Source organism: Motacilla alba, chromosome 14, assembly GCF_015832195.1.
Source record: "Motacilla alba alba isolate MOTALB_02 chromosome 14, Motacilla_alba_V1.0_pri, whole genome shotgun sequence".
Classification (NCBI taxonomy): Eukaryota; Metazoa; Chordata; class Aves; order Passeriformes; family Motacillidae; genus Motacilla; species Motacilla alba.
Genome location: NC_052029.1, coordinates 5,376,815 through 5,397,355, shown reverse-complemented (window position 1 = coordinate 5,397,355; position 20,541 = coordinate 5,376,815). Strand labels below are relative to the sequence as shown.

Genomic DNA, 20,541 nt, shown 5'->3' with positions numbered 1-20,541 from the left:
CTCCTGGGAACCATGTCTTTTAGGAATTTAGGAAATCAATGGAGAATAGAGCTCTGAAATCTATGTTTTAGAGAACAAGAAAGCAATTTCTTTTCCAGATCATCCCATTTGAAAAAAGGAACATTTTTTGTTTTGCTTATTTTGCAGTTGTTAATTTTAGATGAGAGCACAATTACTTCTTGTTAATTACATGAAAAACAAACGTTAAAATTAACCTGTAGATTTTTTTTTTGTAGTAGGAATCTCTTAAAGGCATGGTTTACTAATATGCTTGAAATGTATCTGTTACTAAACACAGTGAAAATGGGATTTCAGTAGAAAAGAATGATTTTGTCAGCAGTGCTCCCTGTATGGCTGCAGGAAGCTGTAAATGTTCTGTGTTACCAGGCTGCGCGCGTGTGCACGTGTATCAGTTCACATAAAGGACTTAACAAAGCAACCTCAAACCTCAGGCCTTGAATGGTTTAATTGTTGTTGTCGTTTTCTCCACGGTTAATCTACACTTGTAAAAGCGACCCTGATGTGAGGTTAGGATTTATCAGCACCGGGCACCCCACACTAATTGGTTCAGCTCTGCACTTCACTGCCGAGGTGCTTCTTCAGAGCACAGCTGCTCGGAGCAGTTCCCTGCTCAAACCAGGAGGAAACACACCTGGCTGTGTGGGGCTGATCCTGCTCCCAGCCCCACACTGCCTGGATGCTTCTCCACTGGGAATGTTTTTCCTGAAGTGGAAGACAAGCATGACTTGGGCCTGCTCTTTGTTTCGAATGAAAAGTGCCAAACACTTTGGCAATAGGCATTTCTTTTCTGCAATAAAGTTTTATAGATCCTGCAAAACACTGTTCTCAGTCAAAAATTTTGGGGTTGGTTATTTTTTTTTTAATACTTTAGACTAGCAACAGGTTTTTTTTTTTTGTATGAATGTTCAAAAGCTCCTTATGGAAACTCTGAATATTTGTATAAGATTAGCCCTCCTGGATTGAGCAAAAACTGTTTAACCTGGTGTGTTGGGGTCTGTGAGTGGCAGATGCTGATGTTAAATGTGAGTGCAGGGGAGGGATGGCGAGTTCCCTTCTCTGCTGTGCACACCCCGAGGGTGTCTGAGCCTGGCCACACTGCCTCCGTACCTTTTCACTGCTCCTCGCAGAATCTTCTTCCATTCACTGCATCGCCTTTGGAAGTGAACTGGGAATAATAAAAGCTTTGTGTAAGTTCACTGTGCTGCTGCATTTTGAACACTGAGTGCAGCCTGGTTAACAGCCTTGCTTCGCTCCTCCATCTTGAAAAGATATAGGAGAAGTAAAGAAGTTACAACAAGGAAAATAAAGATGGTACAAGGTATCAAGTGGCCATTTAGAGGTATTATCTGAGTAGACTAGGAAGGGTCCTGGATAACTGAGGAAAGATGTGCCAAAAATCTGGAGAGCAGATTTTGTTTCTTTAAACTTGCATTCTGGTAATTCAGTATGAAGTCCCTTGTGATTTCCCTTGTGTATTATAAGTAGTAGAAAATCCCATATCTCCCTCTACTCCTGAAGAAGCCAAACCAGCGCACACGACAGTCTTGATTTACAGTTCTTCTGTATAAACAATACCTTTCTGGTTCCATATTGCATTTCAGATTGCTCTAGTACTCAGTGCACTGTGCTAATTAGAGCCTGTAGTGGCTCTTGGTTGAAGAAGCCACCACCTCAAGGAAAACCTAATCAGGTACTGTGCTACTGAGATCTTCAGTCGTGCATCCCAGCTGGGCAGTGTATGCATCCAGAGGCATGGCAGAGATCAGCACTCCTTGTGTCCTCAGGGACGCGGTGTTTGCATTTTTCTAGATTTGCCGTGGGACTAACTTTGGAGATGTTTTGGCCAGGGATTTCAAGCTGCTTTGCTGTAACAGCCAGCTCTGACACACGTTCCATAGTTACCCTCAAAGGAGTACTTTCTTGTGAGCGTATTTGATGTTGACTCTTTTACTATGCAGCAAAGAAGCCTGGATTTAAGCTTGTTTGTATTGTCAGGTGAGAAGGAAATGTGATTAACTGTGCTTGCCTGCTTTTTCACAGTTTTATATAGTTTTTTTATATGTTATTTTCCTGAATCTGATTTATTTGCCTTTTCCTCTTCTCACCAAAGCCTAGTCTAGAACTACCAGCTACCTGCAACCACTGAGTCAGATTCCATGAGCCTGGAATATCTTAAGTATCTATCCATTTCTCTGCCCAGCTGGGAGCATAAGGAAGAAGAGGGAAAACAAGATCAGTGTTAGCAAATCTCCAGTAATAAAGGAAGACCTTTAAAAGCATTACTGAAAATAACAGGAAGGAAGTGCTGGAGGTGTTAGATCCCTAAATATGAGGGGTTTGGGCATGTTGCACAGTTCCTGTGGCTTGGAGTGATCTTTTCTGTTAAAGGTAAATTAAAAGATGGGGCTAAAGTAGGTGATTTGTATTTTTTGCTCCTAGTGCCTAGAAAATTAATTCCTATGCAAATCCATATTGTTATCCAGTGTTGTTCTCTACTAGGAAATTAATTTTGTTTTTAAACTCCAACATGGACAGATAACTGTGTTTCAGCAGTTAAAAAATCACATCACTATGAGGAAAATACAGTCTGGCTATCTTCTTGTGGTACTGTTGGTGTGAGCAAAACTCATCGTGCGCCAAGGCTGAGTTCAGGAGTGAGCAGTGCAATTAGCATTTGCTGCAAGGATCAATCTGGTCTCAGAACAGAGTTACAGAATCTGAATTGTGATGAATAATATTTTGACTCTGTAGCAAAGTTACTGCGCAGAAGCAGTGTACCTTCAGAGCTGGTTTGGGCAAGTGGTGCGTGTGATCATACCCATGTAAGGCAATGTTTTATGCTACTGGTAAATCTGCAAACCTTTTTGCTGCTTAAGCATATGGTGAGTGTTCATTTATTGTATTTAATTAATAGATGTACCCCAAGACTCTCTGAGACTGTGGCTTGCACTCATCCAAAATGGTACAGAAGTGACTTCTGAAAAATTTATGTATCTGAGTAATAAAAATTGTGCTGGTCCAGGTGGTGGAGGTGTGTGCTTTTCTGGACTTCCACAAGGAAGGAGGGAGGTGCTAATGGGAGCAGAATCACTAATTACATAACGTGCTCATATTATTATCCAAATATACTCATTTTAATTGCTTTTTAATTGTCTGTCTTTAACACACCAAGAACATGTCTGCAGCACTGTAGCATGCTGGGTATAGTGTCACACAAGTGTAAATAAATACTCTGTGGCCCTTGGACTGCCCTGGCTCCAGCTGAGGCTGCATCCTCTTCTTCCCTCTTTCAGAACTTCATTTTTTCTGTGAGCAGTTGTGCAGCCTCTCTAGCGAGTCCACAGATGGTAGCCTTTGTTGTTGCAGCAGAGAAGGCTATTCCTTAGCAGAGCAGTAAAACATGAAGAGGGTGTGATGCTGGAAAAACACATTGTTCAGGGTGTGTTCAGTAGGCTGGGACCGAGTGCCCGCCCGCAGCAGAGATGTAATCATGCTGCCATCTCTGGAATGCGCAGAGACAAGACGTGACGAGTTGGGGAAGTTGCTTCTGTAGCCTTGCTGCTCTAGATACAGCAAGGAGAAGGTAGAGCGAGCCCAGGAGCTGCTGCCATAATAGGTCATGACACTTCTGATGTTTTGGCCTTTCCTGATCATGGAAGGAAAGTAATTTATCTTGTCAACTGCTCTAGTTAGTGTTTTTTGAGTATTACAGGGTAGCCAGAAGCAGTCTTTCTGCCTTTCTTTCTGATCTGATAGTTTTCTAGAAGCATAACCTAAGCTAAAAAAGCTCTTCAGACTAAGAAAAGGAACTGTGGTTTTTCATCAGGCCTTCTCTTGCCCTGATGACTGCCAAGAGGTTGTGACACTGCACAATGCATAAAGCTGGGATAATGAGACAGGCAGGTTGGTATCTTCTGCTAAATAATTTCACTGTACTGAAGAAAAACTCATGCCAGTGCTGTTGTCTACCCCAGTTTATTAAACACCTGGGGCTTAAAAAGCTTTTGAAAGATCCCTTGAAATGTGAAGGCTGCCTATGCACACTATTCACCAAGAACATAAAGTTGTAATTTTGTTGGATAATTATGGGTGTGTTGTTATTGTCCAAACTGAACTCTGGTTCACACAGTCTTTCATCTGACACTGAATTATTCATAAAACAAAGGGTTAAACTGAAATACTGCTAAAAGCAGGTAATTCAGTCACTCTTGGTATCAGTAAATTTTTGGGGTGACTTCTTCAATGGCAGCTTAAAGTCCACTGAGTAGTTGTATTGATACCTTAAATACCTTAAATGCTTTTTATGTGTCAGTAGGAAATTAATCACATTTTTAAGACATTTTAAGAGTTTCATTTTGTAGAGTGCCATCAGACTGCTCCTGTCTTTGAAGATCAGCAGAGAAATAAGTTGCTGCAGCAAACTGCTTAGTTATAGAGCAGGTTCTGTGTAGGCTATTTGTTCTCAGCTATTTTTCTGTCCACAAAGCTACATTGTACCTCCCAGTTATTTTCCCATGAAGATAACTGTATCAGTGGGATGAAGCTTCTGATACTATTTACCTTACAGACTGGTATTGTTCATGCATGTTGTGCAGTCTTCAGGGGCTTCTGAGAGTGTAACTGCTTTGTTTTATCTAAGAATAGAATAATCATGTACTCTATTAATACAATTTTGTTCCCATTCATTAGTTACATTGGCACAGTTAGAAACCAGTCTGGCCATCCTGTGCTTTGTCAAAACGTCCTCTTTGGCCAGACAGACCCAGTGATGGGAATGCAAGGCAGCAGCAGCATTATGATTGATCAGTGTAATAATAAGTGGTGGCTGCAGTATTGTTACTGTCTGTCTAGTCATTGCTACATATTCTGTGGGCATGGCAGAGATGAGTCTGCTTCCAGGAAGTTGTCCCATCCCAGTTCTTCATTTGCTGTCTTGTGTAACATCATCTTCTTCTGTGGGAGACTTGCAATTCCCAGTCAATAATGCAATAATTACTTGTTTCAGATGACAATTAGAGAGCAAGAGACTTCCATATAGTACTGCTTCATTTTTGTTTTGTTTTGTTTTGTAAGATCTAATGTTGGCTTCTTGTTCTTGAGTAAATAAATGTCTTTTCTCCTTTCTTTGTAAATGTAATAGAGCAAATTTTGGATTAAAGATCTTTAAACCTTATTTCCCTAGCTGGAAGTCCCCTTGCTTCCTATGCCCGTAATACCTTTTTCCCATAGTCTGTAAGCTTGGCTCTGCCTCCTGAACTTCTCTAGAAGCTTTTCCCCCTCAAGACTTAGTCATTGTCCTTCATAACTTTCTTGTTAAGGTACGTACATTTCTAGATGTACCTTTTGACTGGATCAAGTAATGAACCATGACAAAAGAAAAATAATAAATGAAACCAAAGCAAATTTTCCCTGGCTTTGCTAAGGGGAGAATTAACTTTTAAGTAAGACAAATGACATAATATTTACAAGTAATGGAAACATCCATGACAGCAGTTATCTACATCTTCATCCATAGGATCATGGGGGTTTCTGTACTTTCCTTTTCCCTTATCCCATTCTTCTGGCCAAACTCATCTCAGTCTGTTACTGTTTGATACATTTGAAATGTTTCAGGTAAATTGCTTTATTTTTGGATGCCTTTTGAAAGGCAGCCACAGTACGGAAATTGCTTGATTCCTCTTCAGATTTTTCGTTATAGCAACCTAGGACTGTCTTGTAAAAATGAAACTGTGTGGAATGCTTTTCATTTAATTCCTTTTCTCTTGAGTCCCTTTGTGCAATAAGTGGTGTTTGTATTCTAACTGCAGGTAGGGATTAGAGGCCAAACAGTTTCTCTTGCTTTGGAAAAGCCGAGTTCTTTTAGAGCAAGTGAGGGGAAATGTTTGCTCAGAACACTTCTAGTAGTTCAAAGATTGACTGCTGTAAATGAATTCCATTTAGATCATGGAGTTGGGAGCTTGTTTGGCTAATTTTGGTGTGTGTGGTTGTTTTGGTTTTATTTTTTGGCCTGGGTATTTGGTTTTTTGTTTGGTTGGTTTTTGATTGTTCCTTTTAAACCCTGCCCTCCTGGGAGCCACTCTGTTCATCTGGCTTTCAGAGCAGTGGTTTCCAGACTTTGGGAGAAGCAAGCTGCTGGATCCCAGAAGTTTTCCTGTGGGCTGTTACAGCCACATGGAAGCCAGTTGCACAGAGTGCCTGCAGCCCCCTTACAGGCATGGTCTGGGCAGTGTGTGCTCCAGACTGGTGAAGTAACCCGTTGGCATTGTTACTCCAGCTCAAGGCAGGTATCCGTTCATCATCTTCTTCACATTTTTCAAACTTTCTTGTTTGCTTTCAAGAAGTAATATTATTGCTTTCTGTTTGAGTCTCGAGTGTCCTCTTTGCACCACCACAGTTCGGTAACTGCTTTGGAAAGTGTGGCATTTACTGCTTGCTTTAGGAATTTCTCATTTATGTATTTTGATATGCTGCCCAATAGCTACAATAGCAAGGATCAATTTGGTGGTTGAAGAGGTGATATTTATTATAGCACTTGAAATCACAGAATGTTAATTCATTATGACTTCTAGCAGTGATGATTTCTTAATTTTTTTTTTACTTGTGTGCTATTATACATGTGAGGCTGGTATTTTAAACTAAGCACTGAAGTAAACTTTTAGATATTGATTTATTTAAAATACTGATACACTTTAAAATAATAATTGTTAAAAACTTTTGAAGAGATTATGGTTTGTTCCACAATAGATGTTCTGTAGCGAGTGCAGAGGACCTTGGCTCTGCTGGGCTGCCTTGAGGGGGTGTGGCAGCTTCGAGTCCTGACACTGAGATGCAAAGCTGGACCTGGACTGTGTGTTGAGCATGCAGTGGATATTCTTGATGCTGATGTAGGTTGACTGCTACAGCACGGATTTTGCTCATTTGCATTCTCTGACTTTATTATCCCCTGCCACCTGATATTTTTGCTCAGTAACCTTTTCCCAGTGTTTACAGCAGGTTCACTCATCCACTGGAATTCACACACACCCCCCCGTTATCATACCTGTATATGGTGTTGTATTTGCATTTAAAAAGAAAAATGCCCTTTTAAAACTTTCATGAAGGCTTTGATTCTGGAATGTCCATTTAGTCCAGCAGAAGAGGAGAAAGTCATGTTTTTTTCTGCTTCCCCCACTAAAAGCAAGACCCTGGATGTGAAAGTTCATGGTGTTCTTCAGGCTGCTGCCAGCAGTGAATGACTGACTCCCTTCAGGCTGCTCAAGATGCCCTTGGTGCAATTCCCTGCTCGTTTTGGGATTGCTGTGGCACTGCTGCATGGAGAGCTGTGCAGGCTGTGTGCAGGGACTGTAAAAGCCCTGTGATCTCCAGCGTGAGGCGGATGTGTGTGATAACTGTAACCAAGTTTTTAGTATCACTATTACTCCTCCGCTGTGGTCTCCTTAACCTCAAAAGGAAACAAATGTTTCATAACCTGCTGCCGAGACTACTTCAGTTTCTCCTCTGTGGCTGCCAGCTCCAAAAGCTAATGACAAACATTATGGATAAGCTTTCAGACTTTGACTATGGCTGTGATGTGAGTCATGACTGAAAGCTTAGTGAAGTTATAGCTCGCTGTCATCATTGTTAAATAGAGGCAGTTTCTGCTGTAGTGGAATTGCTGTGCTTGTGCAGTCGTTCTGTTGCTTTTGGCCACACGTGACTGCAAACACGTGTTTATGCTGAGCAACGTGTCCTGCAGCTTAGGGACAGAGCATCTGCACTGCTCCTGTCTTAGAACTGCATTTAAGTTATGCCAGAAGCCACATGAATTTGACAAAATTTTTTCCACTTTCTCATCAGTAGGAAAAAAATACGGCAAACTGAGATTCCTTCCTTGTAGACTTGTTGTGAACAGTAGAACAACAGAGCAATGTATCTTACTGTGACACTTGAGTTCATGTTATTAAACAGGCTGAATCCATCAGAAAAGCTTTTTTTTTGAATACAGGAGGGTTTTTTTTAAAAAAAAAAATCAGTGATGCTCTTTTAATTCTGATTGCTTAATAGTGTATTTGAACATGATAATACTGATTTCATAGTCCATAACAAGCAGATTCTTTTCATATATATACTTTCTGTAGGGTCTGTCATTATATGGCAAGTTTATAGTTTCAGAGAATTTAGTTGGGGTTTTTTCCTTCTCTCTCCCTCTTTTCCCTGCAGCAATTGCCACAACCATTTTGCTTTCAGGCTTTCATCTCAGCACTTCAGTGACAGACTTAGTCAATGAGTGATGAGAAGTGTGCACCTGCAGAGTCACTTATATAGAATCCAGTAATTTGTTTGTGTAAGATGACTGACACTTCTTACCAGCTTCCCAAACTGTGGCGTCTCGCTCCAGTTGTGCATCTCAGTGTTTAGACTTATTTCAGTAAGTGAAAGGTGTTTTTTGTGGACAAACTCACTAATATCTGAAATGTCTCTTCTTGGAAGTTATCTTAGCCTCCAAATTCAGAGATCCCCTGTAAACTCTTCAAGATGTATTTTTCATTTGTAACACAGTGCCATGGGCAGAGAGAAAAAGGTATGTGATGTTAAATGTTTCAAAGAAATTTTTCGTGTTGCCTTGCATTCCTTTTTGTAACAAAAGAATATCTACAGAGGTTTAGGTGTTGCATTTTGAGGAGGTGAAAAATAAATGCTTACAAAACGGTCTTTTACAGTGTCTACAATTTTGCTATTGAAGCTGTATTCGTTGAATATTGCAGTAATGTATTTAAAGAGTTAAAAGCATTTCCTATTCTTAAAGTCACTTTGTTGTGATACTTCCTTAGTTGATGTGGTTGATGTTAACTTTCAGTCGATTCATAGACTGCATCTCGAATTTATTCCAGGGGTGTCATTAAAACTGGGTATTCTGATGTGGGAATGGACAGATGACATGACTGGAGTGATGTTGACACACTGGGGTTTAAGCTGCATTAAAGACAGCAGTGTATTAAGTAGTATGTTTGGTAGGAAGGTTTTCCTGGCCAGTGTGGACAGGTGTTTTTTCTTTTTCTTAATCCTGCAATGTATAATTTGGATAAGTTTTTGGCATTGCCTCTGCTTGAGGCAAAGGAAAGCATGTTTCCTAATTAAACCTTGGTATGATTTTACAGTTCTTTCCTATGAGCTCCTAAGGACAAGAGAGAAAAACACAAATTATACCTTACAAAAAACAGGTTTTCAATGCTGTACTAGAAAATGTATTTTGTTACACTGCTTGCTGATACATCTGTTGAAGAGGGATTGTGTTTTGTTTGTGTAAAGGATTAGTTGACTTTTATTAGCAGTTAAAACATTTCTTTTGTTCACAGTAGCCAAAAACATTGATTGGTATTATCTGGTTTCCATATCTGAAAGCTGTATCACAAACGTTGTGTCCATCTATGTCAGAAGAAGCAGCAGGGGCATTCATCATGGTTCATTTGTCCTATCACTAAACAGTATCTCTCAGAAGCTGTCTCTGTTTAAGTTGATTGCTGTTGCTATGATCTCTAACTTCTCCTACTTTCAGAGAATGTAGAGCTCTATCTCATAGAAAGCTTTTTATTTTCTTAATCAAGATCAGTTCTTCCCCATGAAACATGGTGTCCATATTTAAATTCCTTGTTTAAAGATAACATCAAATATGCTTTTAGTGAAGAATAGAACTGTTCCTCAGGTGTTTGCTTCAGTTTGTTTCCAGATACTAAGTTGCACTGATGAGAAGTTAAGAAAGAAAAATAATTTTAAAAAAAGTTAGTATTAATTTAGTGTAAACAATTGTTGCATTTTGAGAACATGCTGTATGCTTCTAGAATGCAGTGACCCAGAGGACAGCTTTCTGTTTAGACCAGCACGTGCTGTTAAAAGGTTAAAAAGGCGTGGGGAAGGCAGGATGTTGAAATTAAATTGGAGATCTTTCCTTCTCACTCACAATGATTTTTGTCATTTTTCCTGCTCTTACGTTGCAGGAGTTCAAACCTGTCCCCCCATAATTTTGTTGTAGTAAATCTTTACCTTGCTGTTCTGCTGCAGCATTGCCAGTGCCGACTGCTGCTGAGGGGGCCCCTGAGGCTCTGCCACACCCGAGCCAATCTTCTGCAAACCTTTTTCTTACAAAGGCAAAACTTCAAGTCCTACTTGATTTTGCTTTTATTCTGAAGTTGGGAATTTAGAAAAGTGCATGTGTTGCTGCTGCAGTGGGTTTTTCACAGCACCCCTTTCACTGGTGCCTCAGTGAGATCTGCTGCGCCCTAATAAGTGTCCAAAGCCGTGGGTGAGCATTAAGTTCGTGATCTAGGGTAGCTCTAATCCAGGAGTAAGTCTCTAACCTGAGCTGTTTCTGTCGTGCAGAGGGCAGAGGTTACTATTTGTGCGGATTTACTGGGAGAGTAAACAATCAGAATAGAAGTGCTGGGTGTGAAAGTATCTTCCTGTGTGCTGTGAATTGGAATGAGGCTGCAGAAGCATGGTGTGCTCTGAGGAGAGGGAGCGCTCCGAAGCTCCTGCTGGCTGATGCTGCTGCACTTCTCCCGTGCCTTATCCTGCCTTTGGTGGGAGCTCGCTGGCTTTTAAAAGACTCGGGAGGCGATCACACAGCGATTCCTGTTGTCGCTTGCGTTTGTCTCTTTTGCCCAGGAGAAGCTCAGCTGCAGTCTGGTAGAAGGGGAGCGTCCAGACTAGTTGGCAGTTCTTGCAAAAACAGCCAGGCGCCCCGCTCGGTGGGCACCCCGCTCGGTGGGCACCCCGCTCCGTGGGCACCCCGCTCCGTGGGCACCCCGCTCCGTGGGCACCCCGCTCGGTGGGCACCCCGCTCCGTGGGCATCCCTGCGTGCCCGTGTGGAGCACGGAGCCGCCCGGGAGCTCGGCAGGGCCGGTAGCGAGGGCAGCTCTGTCCAGGGTGCTGACGGGCGAGGGCACGGCCAGGCTGCTGTGCTGGAGCTGGGATCGTGCCGCGTCCCTCGGGAACGGTTTCCATCCTGTGGCCCAGGTTGCCTGCATCCCCAGCAGTGCACACGGTCAGTAACTTGTGCGGAGCTTTTGGGTATGAAATGCTCCTGGTTACACAAATCAGTGACCTTGGAGCTTTTGAGGGGTAGTAGAATGTGTAAGTTAATAGCATGACTTGTACAGCAATGAGAAACTCATCAGACCTTTTAAACTAGTGTCTTTTAAGTAGTTCTTGTCCTTGAGATGGTCGCAAGGGCTTACAGGTTTTACAGTTTGATGATACAAGCCAGTTTAGTTTATCCAAGAACACACCCCCTTTTCTGAGTCATGCTGAAACTGTCCACTGGCTTTTGGTGTGGAAGCAGTGGAAGGAGGTGTTGTTCAGTTGTTGAAGGAATCGGGAAGGTGCTTGTTCAGTCAAGGCAATGCAACTTAGAAATAGTGGGGTTTCACTTCATCAAGTTGTCTCGTATCTCTTGTTTAGTGGCATTTACATATGTAATGGTCACTGGAGCAAAACTTAATGGCAGTGATGGCTAGAAACTGGAAAATGTTATATCTAAAATGTTCCTTAATCCTAAAAGATTTCCTTTCCAATTTTCCCCAAGTAAGATTTAAATCTTACCATTACATTTGATTAGAAGTTCAGGGTTTTTTCTTAAAAAAACAGTAACACTGAAGAAGTCTTAAAGTAACTTGTTAGTTTAGAAAGTCTGCTATTAGAAACTTGAAATTGTGTAAAAATTTCTTGCATTCTAAGAATGCAAGAAAAAGTAAAGAAAAAGTTCTTATTTAATGAGGCTTGACTATGAAAAACTGATTGCAAGGCAATCTGGAAACTTAAAATTTGGTTTATGTTCTTTGTATCTTTATTCCACATTAATGTGGACTTTTTTCTTCATCCATAAATATTCACTTATATGGGGAATTTTCGTTAGACACTACCAGTACAACTTTTGAGCCAGAACTTAATTACATACTGTTCTGTGCAAGTGTGCACTATTCATCTGTCTCAAAAACACTGAGACAAAAAGTTAATTTCTGATTATTAATTGCATTTTTAATTTTTACATACTTTTTTTCTCTCTTAGCTGGAGATACAGATGATCCTCCAAGAATTACTCAAAATCCTGTCATTAATGGGAATGTAGCGATGGCTGACGGACACAACAACACTGAGGAAGACATGGAGGATGGTAAGTAAATATTTCATAAACACATGGTTTGTTTGGCTTCTTTAGTTTTATGATTTTGAGGAGAAAATAGTTCATCTCTTACCTGTGTCCTGTGATCTGCAGCACATTAAAAAAATGTATCCCTCTGTAGTTATGGCTGCTGGTTTTCTGTGTAGGCATCCTTTTGACATAGCTGTACGACAGGATTAGACTTCTGAAGGCTTGGGATTTTTTTCTCGTACTCTTTCTAAGTACTCATTTAAAAATTGCTGAAAGTGCTACTGTCCATTGTTATGCTTTGTGATACAGCCCTTTAAAGGTGCTGCAGCTGGGCTTTGCTGAATAGTAATTTTATCAGTTATGCAATTCCTTCAGGGTGTTTAGAATCCTTATCTGTCCTGCTCTCTTGTCAGGTGGCAGCTGTGATCTGGTTTTGTCTTTGTGTGGTAAGTCAGTGGTAACTACTCTGTTGATGAACATCTTTTGTTCTCAGTTCTGACACCTAATTTTACTTGCAAAAGCAAAAGAAAAATTATGTATTAATGTCCTGTTAATAAAAGGGGACATGTGTTTTTGAAGTCTTTTTCTTGGTCCATTAAATTAAAATAAGGGTGTACGTTTGTTGCAGAGGATCAAATAATTATAACTCTGGGTGTATTTAAAGAAAGGTAACAAGTTTCTAAATCTGTTATGTTTAGTGAGGAAAATGTGCAGTGATATTTTTTTTAGGAAAGAATATGGGCAGGGACTGCTCATTTTGAAGAAAGAAGTAAAATTGAGTTGGGAGAGGGGAAACATCGTATGAGTGGGATTTGTTCCATATTTCGTGCTGTCTTGTGTGAGTACATTTAGGACTAGGTTTAAACATTTAGTTAGATTTGTGCAAAAATGTTGAGCGATTTTTTTCAGAAAAATCAGAGTTAAGGTTAAAGGTCAAAAAGTGCTTATTTCATGAGTTCAAGGAACACAGAATACTATAGAAATAGTAATGTTCCATGAAGAGAATAGGGTTTAAATTCAGAGCGAAAGCATCTCATGGTTGAATCACCTCTGTATCATTGGCAAAGATTAAGTTTTCTATGACCAGTCTTGCTATGAAAGAAAAATGTAGTCTGCTTAGCCTATGAATTTTATTTGTGGATTACCTAATCTCATTCAAAGGATTTTGATTTATTGCTCAGAGTCTTTTCTTATCAAAAGCTGTTATAAAAAGATGTTAAATGTCTGTCAGGCCATGGTATTTAGAGGGTGGCAGGAGAAGGCCACATGGGTTGACACCAACTGGCTAGAACAGATCTGTTTAAGCTCTGTTCTTGGTAGGGATGTTTATATGCAGAAAGCCTGATAGTGTTTGCTGTTGATACAACCAGTACATAACACATTGGTGAATTAGAAAAAGAATTTGTCCACTAGTTGATCTGTATATACTTGCACAAATTAGCCAAAATAGGGACTTAAACTGCAGAAATAGCTGATGAAAGCCAGGCTGTATTAGGGCTGGCAAGTAATCAGATATTCACCTCTTCATTCAGAATAACATTGACCCTTTAGCCAAAAAACTGCTGTGAACCCGTTTGTATCAATTTCCAGCTGTTTGACTCCTCTCAGAACTGGGTATTGAAGGTGTTGCACTAGGGAGAGAAAGTATCTGAAGGCATTTGACAGAAGGTTTGTGAAAGCTTCTCACACCTTTATGGACTTCCAGCGTGGTCAGGAGCTTGGGCCCACTCTGCAGTGGGACATCCTTCAGGCATCAAGTGTGATTATTAAGCAATACTCTTAATAGTTCCTCATTATCATATTTGAATAAGGAGTGTCTGGCTACGTGTTGGTACTGCTACAGTTGTGCATTGACACAGATAGAGAGGAGTGTTATTGCAAAATGTTAGAGTTGCAAAAACATTCCTGAAGACTTGCATCACGTAAGTGAATGATGCCTCTTTTCCAAGTCTTGTAAATCAGATTAATTGCTTGCTGTTGCATTATTTACACATCAGTGCAATTGTTCTTTTGCTGTTTGTGCTCTTGCTAACCTGGTTTGCAGCATGATGTGCATGGTTAATGGACAGATCAGAGATTCCAAAGACAGGGAAAAGGGGAGATTAGAGGCTTCTCTGATAAACATGCAGTTTTCCTTTGCTGTTACTCACAGAAAGAGGCATCAATCTGAGCTGATACAGAATGCATGAGGAGAATTTAGATACCTCTTCAGCGAAATTAATGAGTTTAATGGTTCCTGTGTGAGAGGTGAACTAAGATGAAAGGTTGATGCTTCCAGCTGGATCATAGAAATTGGCTTTCTGGTGATTTTCTGAGTTCAAGAAACTTTTGAGCTTATTTTATTCTTCCAGCTTAGCACATAAAGAAATGACTGATAAGATTGGGGGGAAAAAAAGGTTCAGCTCTCATCCCGTTTGCTAGGCAACAGGCTGCAGGCATTGTGAGGCACGGGGAACGGGAGCAGCAGTGCACCAGCAGCAGGACTTTCAGATAAGGCTGTGTTCTCTCAAGGCTGTGACCGGTACCTGTTGCTGCTCTGTGTGAAGTCTTAGCAATTAAAAAGAACCAGCTGAAGGACTGTGCTGTGCTTTGTATGGAGAAGGACTTAAATGAACCAGACTTTAAAAGCTGGAATGGCAGCCTCTGCAAATAAAGTAAAAAAATACTAAAAACAAGGCTCTGATCAAAACTTGTTTGCAAGTGCATCAGTATTCAAAGCAACACATAGAGTAAATTCTCTTAGAAGTTAAAGTTCAAACAGAGGGTCCCTAGCTGAACATAAACTCACAGCTTTGCCATTACCTCCTGAAGTCTCATTTCTGTGAAGAATTGCAGAGGCAAGAAGGCTTTCAGAAGCATCAGTCTTAGCCATATGCTGGTATTGCATGCTGTATTTGGATCATTATTAAAATATTCATAGAATATTCAGCCAGTTTCTCCATTAATAATTCAGGTTCAGAATATTTTAATAATTCCAGTGCACTTTCAAGGTAGCAACATTTACTAAGAGAATAAAGAAATCTGCTTTTCCCAAAAGTATCAACATTTAAATATGTTTTTCAGCCTTAAAATGGATCCTATTCAGTATTTGGATCTCTGGTTTGAAGGATCCTTCTTCTGTGAAGATGCTGAATGTGACATTCATCTCATCAGTAAAAAATGCTTTCCACGTAGCAAAGACAGTCCATTGCGTGCAATTTCTCCAAATATTGTCAGCTGGATCAGTCCTTTTGACCTTGTGTTCAGTTTGTAGTTCTGGGATTTATAAAAGTCTCGCTTGCCAGTCACTACTAAATTATCCTGCTGCCTGTTGCAGTCTTTAACTGGCATCTGGCGGACATGCTCATGATGGCAAAAAAAGGCTTTATTTATTGATGTACTCAAAATAATTTTCACGTTTGCTATGTAAACTTCTTTTTTTCTAATAAAATTCATCCTTTAATCCATTTTACTCCCTAAGAAAAAGTAGGCTTACTGGAAGGAAAGGAAGGTTGTTATTTTTAAAGGAACTTCTGTTTTAGGGTTGACCTGTGTTACAAGGCTGCATTTTTATGGAGCAGTTACTAGTGCTTGCTCAAATATTTTACAGAGAAGAGTTCCCATTCCCTGGTGAGCTCTTATGCACAGGCTTTCCTGAAAAGAAATCAAGAAATACAGGCAAACTTTCTCTGAAGCATCTGCAGATGCTGCGTGGGCTGCATTTTTTAGCTGACACTGTAGCAGCACTGCTGCATCCTTGTGCTGAAGTGCTTTGAAAGCTGCATCAAAGGAGGCAGAAAGCAAACTTGGCTCGTTTTCTGGAAGCTCAAACTGAGCCCAGAAGCACTGATATCGCGATTGTGAGTAGGGAGGCGGCCTCGAGTCGGTTTGAGATACACGTGTGATACAAGACTGATTTTAAATTGTTATGTGTGTTACAGATTTGTTTTATCTTGGCTACAAATCAAGTTAGAGCTCCTCTGTCTGCAGCCTGTCAGGTTCTTAGGTGTAGAAGATCAGCTCTTCACTCTTGTCAACGGGCAGTGAGTAGTGAAACTGGGAAGAGAGCATTTTTTAAGTAGGTGACAGACTGCTAGTTAGCTGCACTTCCAGGCAGGGAAAAAGGAGAAAGTAATCCTTTGAACTCTTGTGTTACTGAGGAAGCTGACAGCACAGGGCAACACGAAGGTCTTTGCAGGAGTGGAGGGGACAGGAAGCAGATTTGGACTGTAGTACCTTCAAGAGATAGTTTAGGGCTGTCAGACCATACACAAAAAAAATATTCTGTGTTGCAGTTCAGGAGTAGGACAACTGCTTGAAAACTGCTTCACAAGGGAGAAGAATGAAATCTGTCATAGCTCCTTGGCAGTTGTGGCTAAAACTTGGTAATTTTCTGTATGAAATGTATAATCTTTACGCTGTTGCATGTTGTAATCAAGAGTGTTCCATTTTTTTAGTAAGGTAGCAATCAGGACTCACCTGTGTTTTGGAAAAATGATTCAGCGCTGTGTCTGGTGCTGTGCCAAGCTGAGTAAACCACTGCTGTCCCTGTATGGCAGGGACACGTTTGTTGTACTCTGTGCCTTGTCACAGTTCACACTCTGACTTCTTCCTCAGTGGTGTTGTCCTTCAGTGCTCTTTGATTTCAGTGTCACTGCATGTGCGACGCACCTTCGATTGATGCAGTGGGTGCAGTGAGAGCAGCAGGGTGACCATGGGTGCTGCCCTGTGTGCTCATCCAACCTCCTTAGAACTTGGAGGATTCTGTGTTATACCAGTATCAGACTGGAACCATGGAGTGGGAGTGTCTTGTGCATCCCTGGCATGTCGAGTTGTTGGGATAAGTTGCAGGTTTTTCCTCTGAGTGCAATATGAGGCGTGTCACAGTAAAGAGAGCCTGGCCTTGAGCCTTGCTGAAGCTGTCACAGCCTCCAGCACCCTGTTATAGCTGTGTACTACAGAAGCAGAACAGATTGTGGTAGGTGAAGAACTGGGTATGTGGGAAGAAGGCAAAATTACTTTAATTGTGTGTGTCAAAATAAGCTCTTTGAAAAAAAAATAGTCTCATTTAATTTAGTGCTAGACCACTAAAAAAATCTCTTAAAGTCTTTGCATAGTACAAAGAAAACAGGACCCTACTCTTGAGCTGATTTTCAGCAAACTGATACGATTTTACAAAAATCCAACAACCATCCTATGGCATTCATCTGTTTTAAAATATACCATTGCAAGCCAAAACCAACTAAATGGAGACATGATATCAACAGGGCATTTGAACAGATTGTGAAACTTCATTGTGCATATGGGTTCACACAGAGAAGTGACTTAAACTGGGCTGTGGAGATGCTACACAACAGGAAGAGTTAGAGTGGGCTGTGATTTAGTTGTAGAGCATTTGATGTCTCTGTCTTACTGCACCTGCTGCTTTAGAAGAAGCTGGAGTGGTAATAAATCCTAAAGCTGGTAACAAATCCTAAAGAAGCATTTAAGGAAATAAGTGTACAAAAGGAATGTGTCTTGCAGTGCCACGTTTGCCTGAATGCAGTTGTGGTGTTTTTCAAAATGAAAAAATTGAGACATCTGTAATTAAGTTCACTGTCCCTCTTGGATGGGGATGTTTTTGTTGCTTCCAATATTCCACTACATGAAACATGCTGATGTTACATGATGTTGGTCATTTTGGAGTGGAGAAGGTGAGGTGTTTCAAACCACGGTGCGTGTGTTTTACAGATACAAGTTGGCGATCAGAAGCAACATTTCAGTTTACAGTGGAACGCTTCAACAGGTTGAGTGAGTCAGTGCTCAGCCCTCCCTGCTTCGTGCGGAATTTGCCATGGAAGATCATGGTGATGCCACGGCTCTACCCGGACAGACCACACCAAAAGAGTGTAGGATTCTTCCTTCAGTGCAATGCTGAGTCTGACTCCACGTAAGACCCTTTTCATTATTGCACAAGTCCTCACTTGATACTGGTTAATCTATTGCAAGAAATACAAACATCTACCAAAAAAACCCTTGCTTTCTGCAAAAGGAGAGAATTCTTGCAAGGGTTTGAGTGCCCTTTACCCCTCACCTCTCTAAATCTTAAAGCATAAGAATAATCCCCTCTTTAGGATGAGCTAAAATCAGCTTGTGTGACTAGAAGTTTGTGGTAGAATTTAGATATAGGCTTGCTGAAGGAGAAGCCCTTGACTGACAGTTTTCTTGGCATGGAAAAAAAATGCTGGGTTTATTTGAAATGAAAATGGAGCTTCTCTAACCATGCCAAGCTATAAATGCTGCCCTGTGAAGCGTGTGAACAGGTAACTGCTACCAGTGCAGGCAGAGCAGGGCATGAGGGCTCTCCTTGAGTGGAGTCCATCACTCATCCAGAAAGATCTGAACATGTGTGTGTTCTTGGGGTCCTGCATGCTAATCAACATTGACTACCTTTGACCACTTTTGTAACTAATAGAAAACATTTAAAATATAACTACAGATTTCTGGAGCATTCCTGTAGTTTATCCAGGAAGACTACAGACCTCTCAGGTGTCCTTTCCAATAGGGTAACTCCATTCTGGCACAGAATCTCACAAAGCTTGTTGTTTACTCTGAATAATAAATTTCACTTCGTCATTATTTTTAGAATTTAGAGGTGAGTGCTCAGGGCAGAATGTAAAGAAAAAATTCTAAGTGTGTTAACAAGTCACAGGACATGTGATTCACATCCAAGCGTTTACAGAAAAAGGGTGATCTTCAGAAGTACCAACCAAGGTGCAGCTGGTGGAGCTGAGCAAGCAGTGCCACTGCATGAGGCAGTGACAGGACCTGGTCTGAGCTGTGTCCCGACTGATTGCCCTGCACAAGTAGGGGGTTTTGAACACCAGTGGTCATGAAGAAGTGCTGCTGAGACAATAAAATGTGTGGAGTTTACCTTGTGGGAGGGAGAGTAGAAGCTCCTCATCCTTTGCTTCCCAAAGGCTGAGACCTCCCACTCTGTAGACCCCAAGGGCACTTGGAGCTGGCCCATCCACGTGCAGTGAGGCAGATCAGAACTAACTCACCTGGGGGAGCCGTCAGCTTCTTAAACCAACCTGCAAGTCACTGACACACTTTCTTGTCAACACTGTTGCCATAAGAAAATCTCCATTCCAGGTTCATAATGTGGCTTCAGAAAGCCCCAGAGTTCATGCCCTCTACAACAATTAACATCTAATAAGGAAAAAAAATTGGATGTGTGAAAGTAATGTATCAAAAATCCCTAACAAAAAAAAAAATTATGTAACGACTATAAAAAGCTTGGTTTTGAAAGAGTTTCAAGTGTTTCTTCTGTATTTATAGGTCATGGTCCTGTCATGCACAAGCAGTTCTCAAGATAATAAACTACAAGGATGATGAAAAATCATTCAGTCGTCGTATTAGTCACTTGTTCTTTCATAAGGAGAATGACTGGGGCTTTTCTAACTTCATGGCCTGGAGTGTAAGTAATTGGACATGTATTAATCTGTTGCTAGGTAGGAGCAGTTTTGTACCTGTCCTCCTGCCTACTGAGATGCTGATAGCAAAGAGTTTTTTTCCCCAAGCTGTTGGTTTTTTCTATCATTGCTGTAAATTTCTTTTCAATTTCTTACTCTATAATTTGATTTTTTTAGAGTGCTTTTACTTATGTGGTAATTTAAATATCCCCTCATTATTATTTTCTGCCCAAGTTCTTGTGTTTTATTATCACTAAGTGATAGTCCCTGACATTTTGAAGCAACATAAATTTGCTTGCATTTCCATATGTTCTGTGAGTATACGTACATGTATATTTAATGCCCTAATAATACTACTAAGGTTCCTCTTGAATTGTTTGAGCTTTTTAAGCATTTGCAAAGGTTTTGGAATATTGTCCAGAAGAAGCAGAACATTTGATTACCAACTCTTACATCACTGGAAACCAAAAAACTACTGCAAAATCATAAAAGGCAGGAGCAAGTTTCCTGCATTGAGACACTAAAAAAGAATTAAAATGTAATGTAAGCTGAAAAACAACTGCTTTGGTGTTCTTCAGTTTTTCTTCTTCCGTTTATTACTACTGATAGCTCAGGCTCGGAAATTAGAAAGTGATGTCTAACAGGATACTTCACTGCAGCCGTGTTGCATGTTCCACTTTTCATGGTCCTGTGTCATTGGTGTTTTACAGGAAGTTACTGATCCTGAAAAAGGCTTTATAGAAGAGGACAAAGTTACTTTTGAAGTCTATGTTCAAGCAGATGCTCCACATGGAGTAGCGTAAGTATCTTTGGTTAAAAACAAAGCAGTGTTAAAATTCTTAATTTGAGTATTTTTATGTTGCTTGTGATCATTCAAGTATTTTGTGTTATTGTCATTTGTAGTTCCCATAAGACATTCTCACTTTGTCTCTGCTAGTTGATGATTTCTCACATGGCAA

At 40.6% G+C, this 20,541-nt stretch overlaps 1 protein-coding gene across 2 annotated transcripts in view; it reads left to right on the top strand.

Moving 5' to 3' along the window:
* Positions 1–20,541, top strand: part of USP7 (ubiquitin specific peptidase 7) — a 73,162-nt gene that overhangs the window by 18,818 nt on the left and 33,803 nt on the right. The window contains exons 2-6 of one of the 2 annotated variants that reach the window (XM_038150879.1): positions 12,066–12,170; positions 12,563–12,595; positions 17,859–18,057; positions 19,449–19,587; positions 20,293–20,381. In XM_038150879.1, coding sequence (XP_038006807.1) covers positions 12,066–12,170; positions 12,563–12,595; positions 17,859–18,057; positions 19,449–19,587; positions 20,293–20,381 — 565 coding nt within the window. The remainder of the gene's footprint in view (positions 1–12,065; positions 12,171–12,562; positions 12,596–17,858; positions 18,058–19,448; positions 19,588–20,292; positions 20,382–20,541) is intronic. The other variant, XM_038150880.1, reaches the window with a different exon arrangement.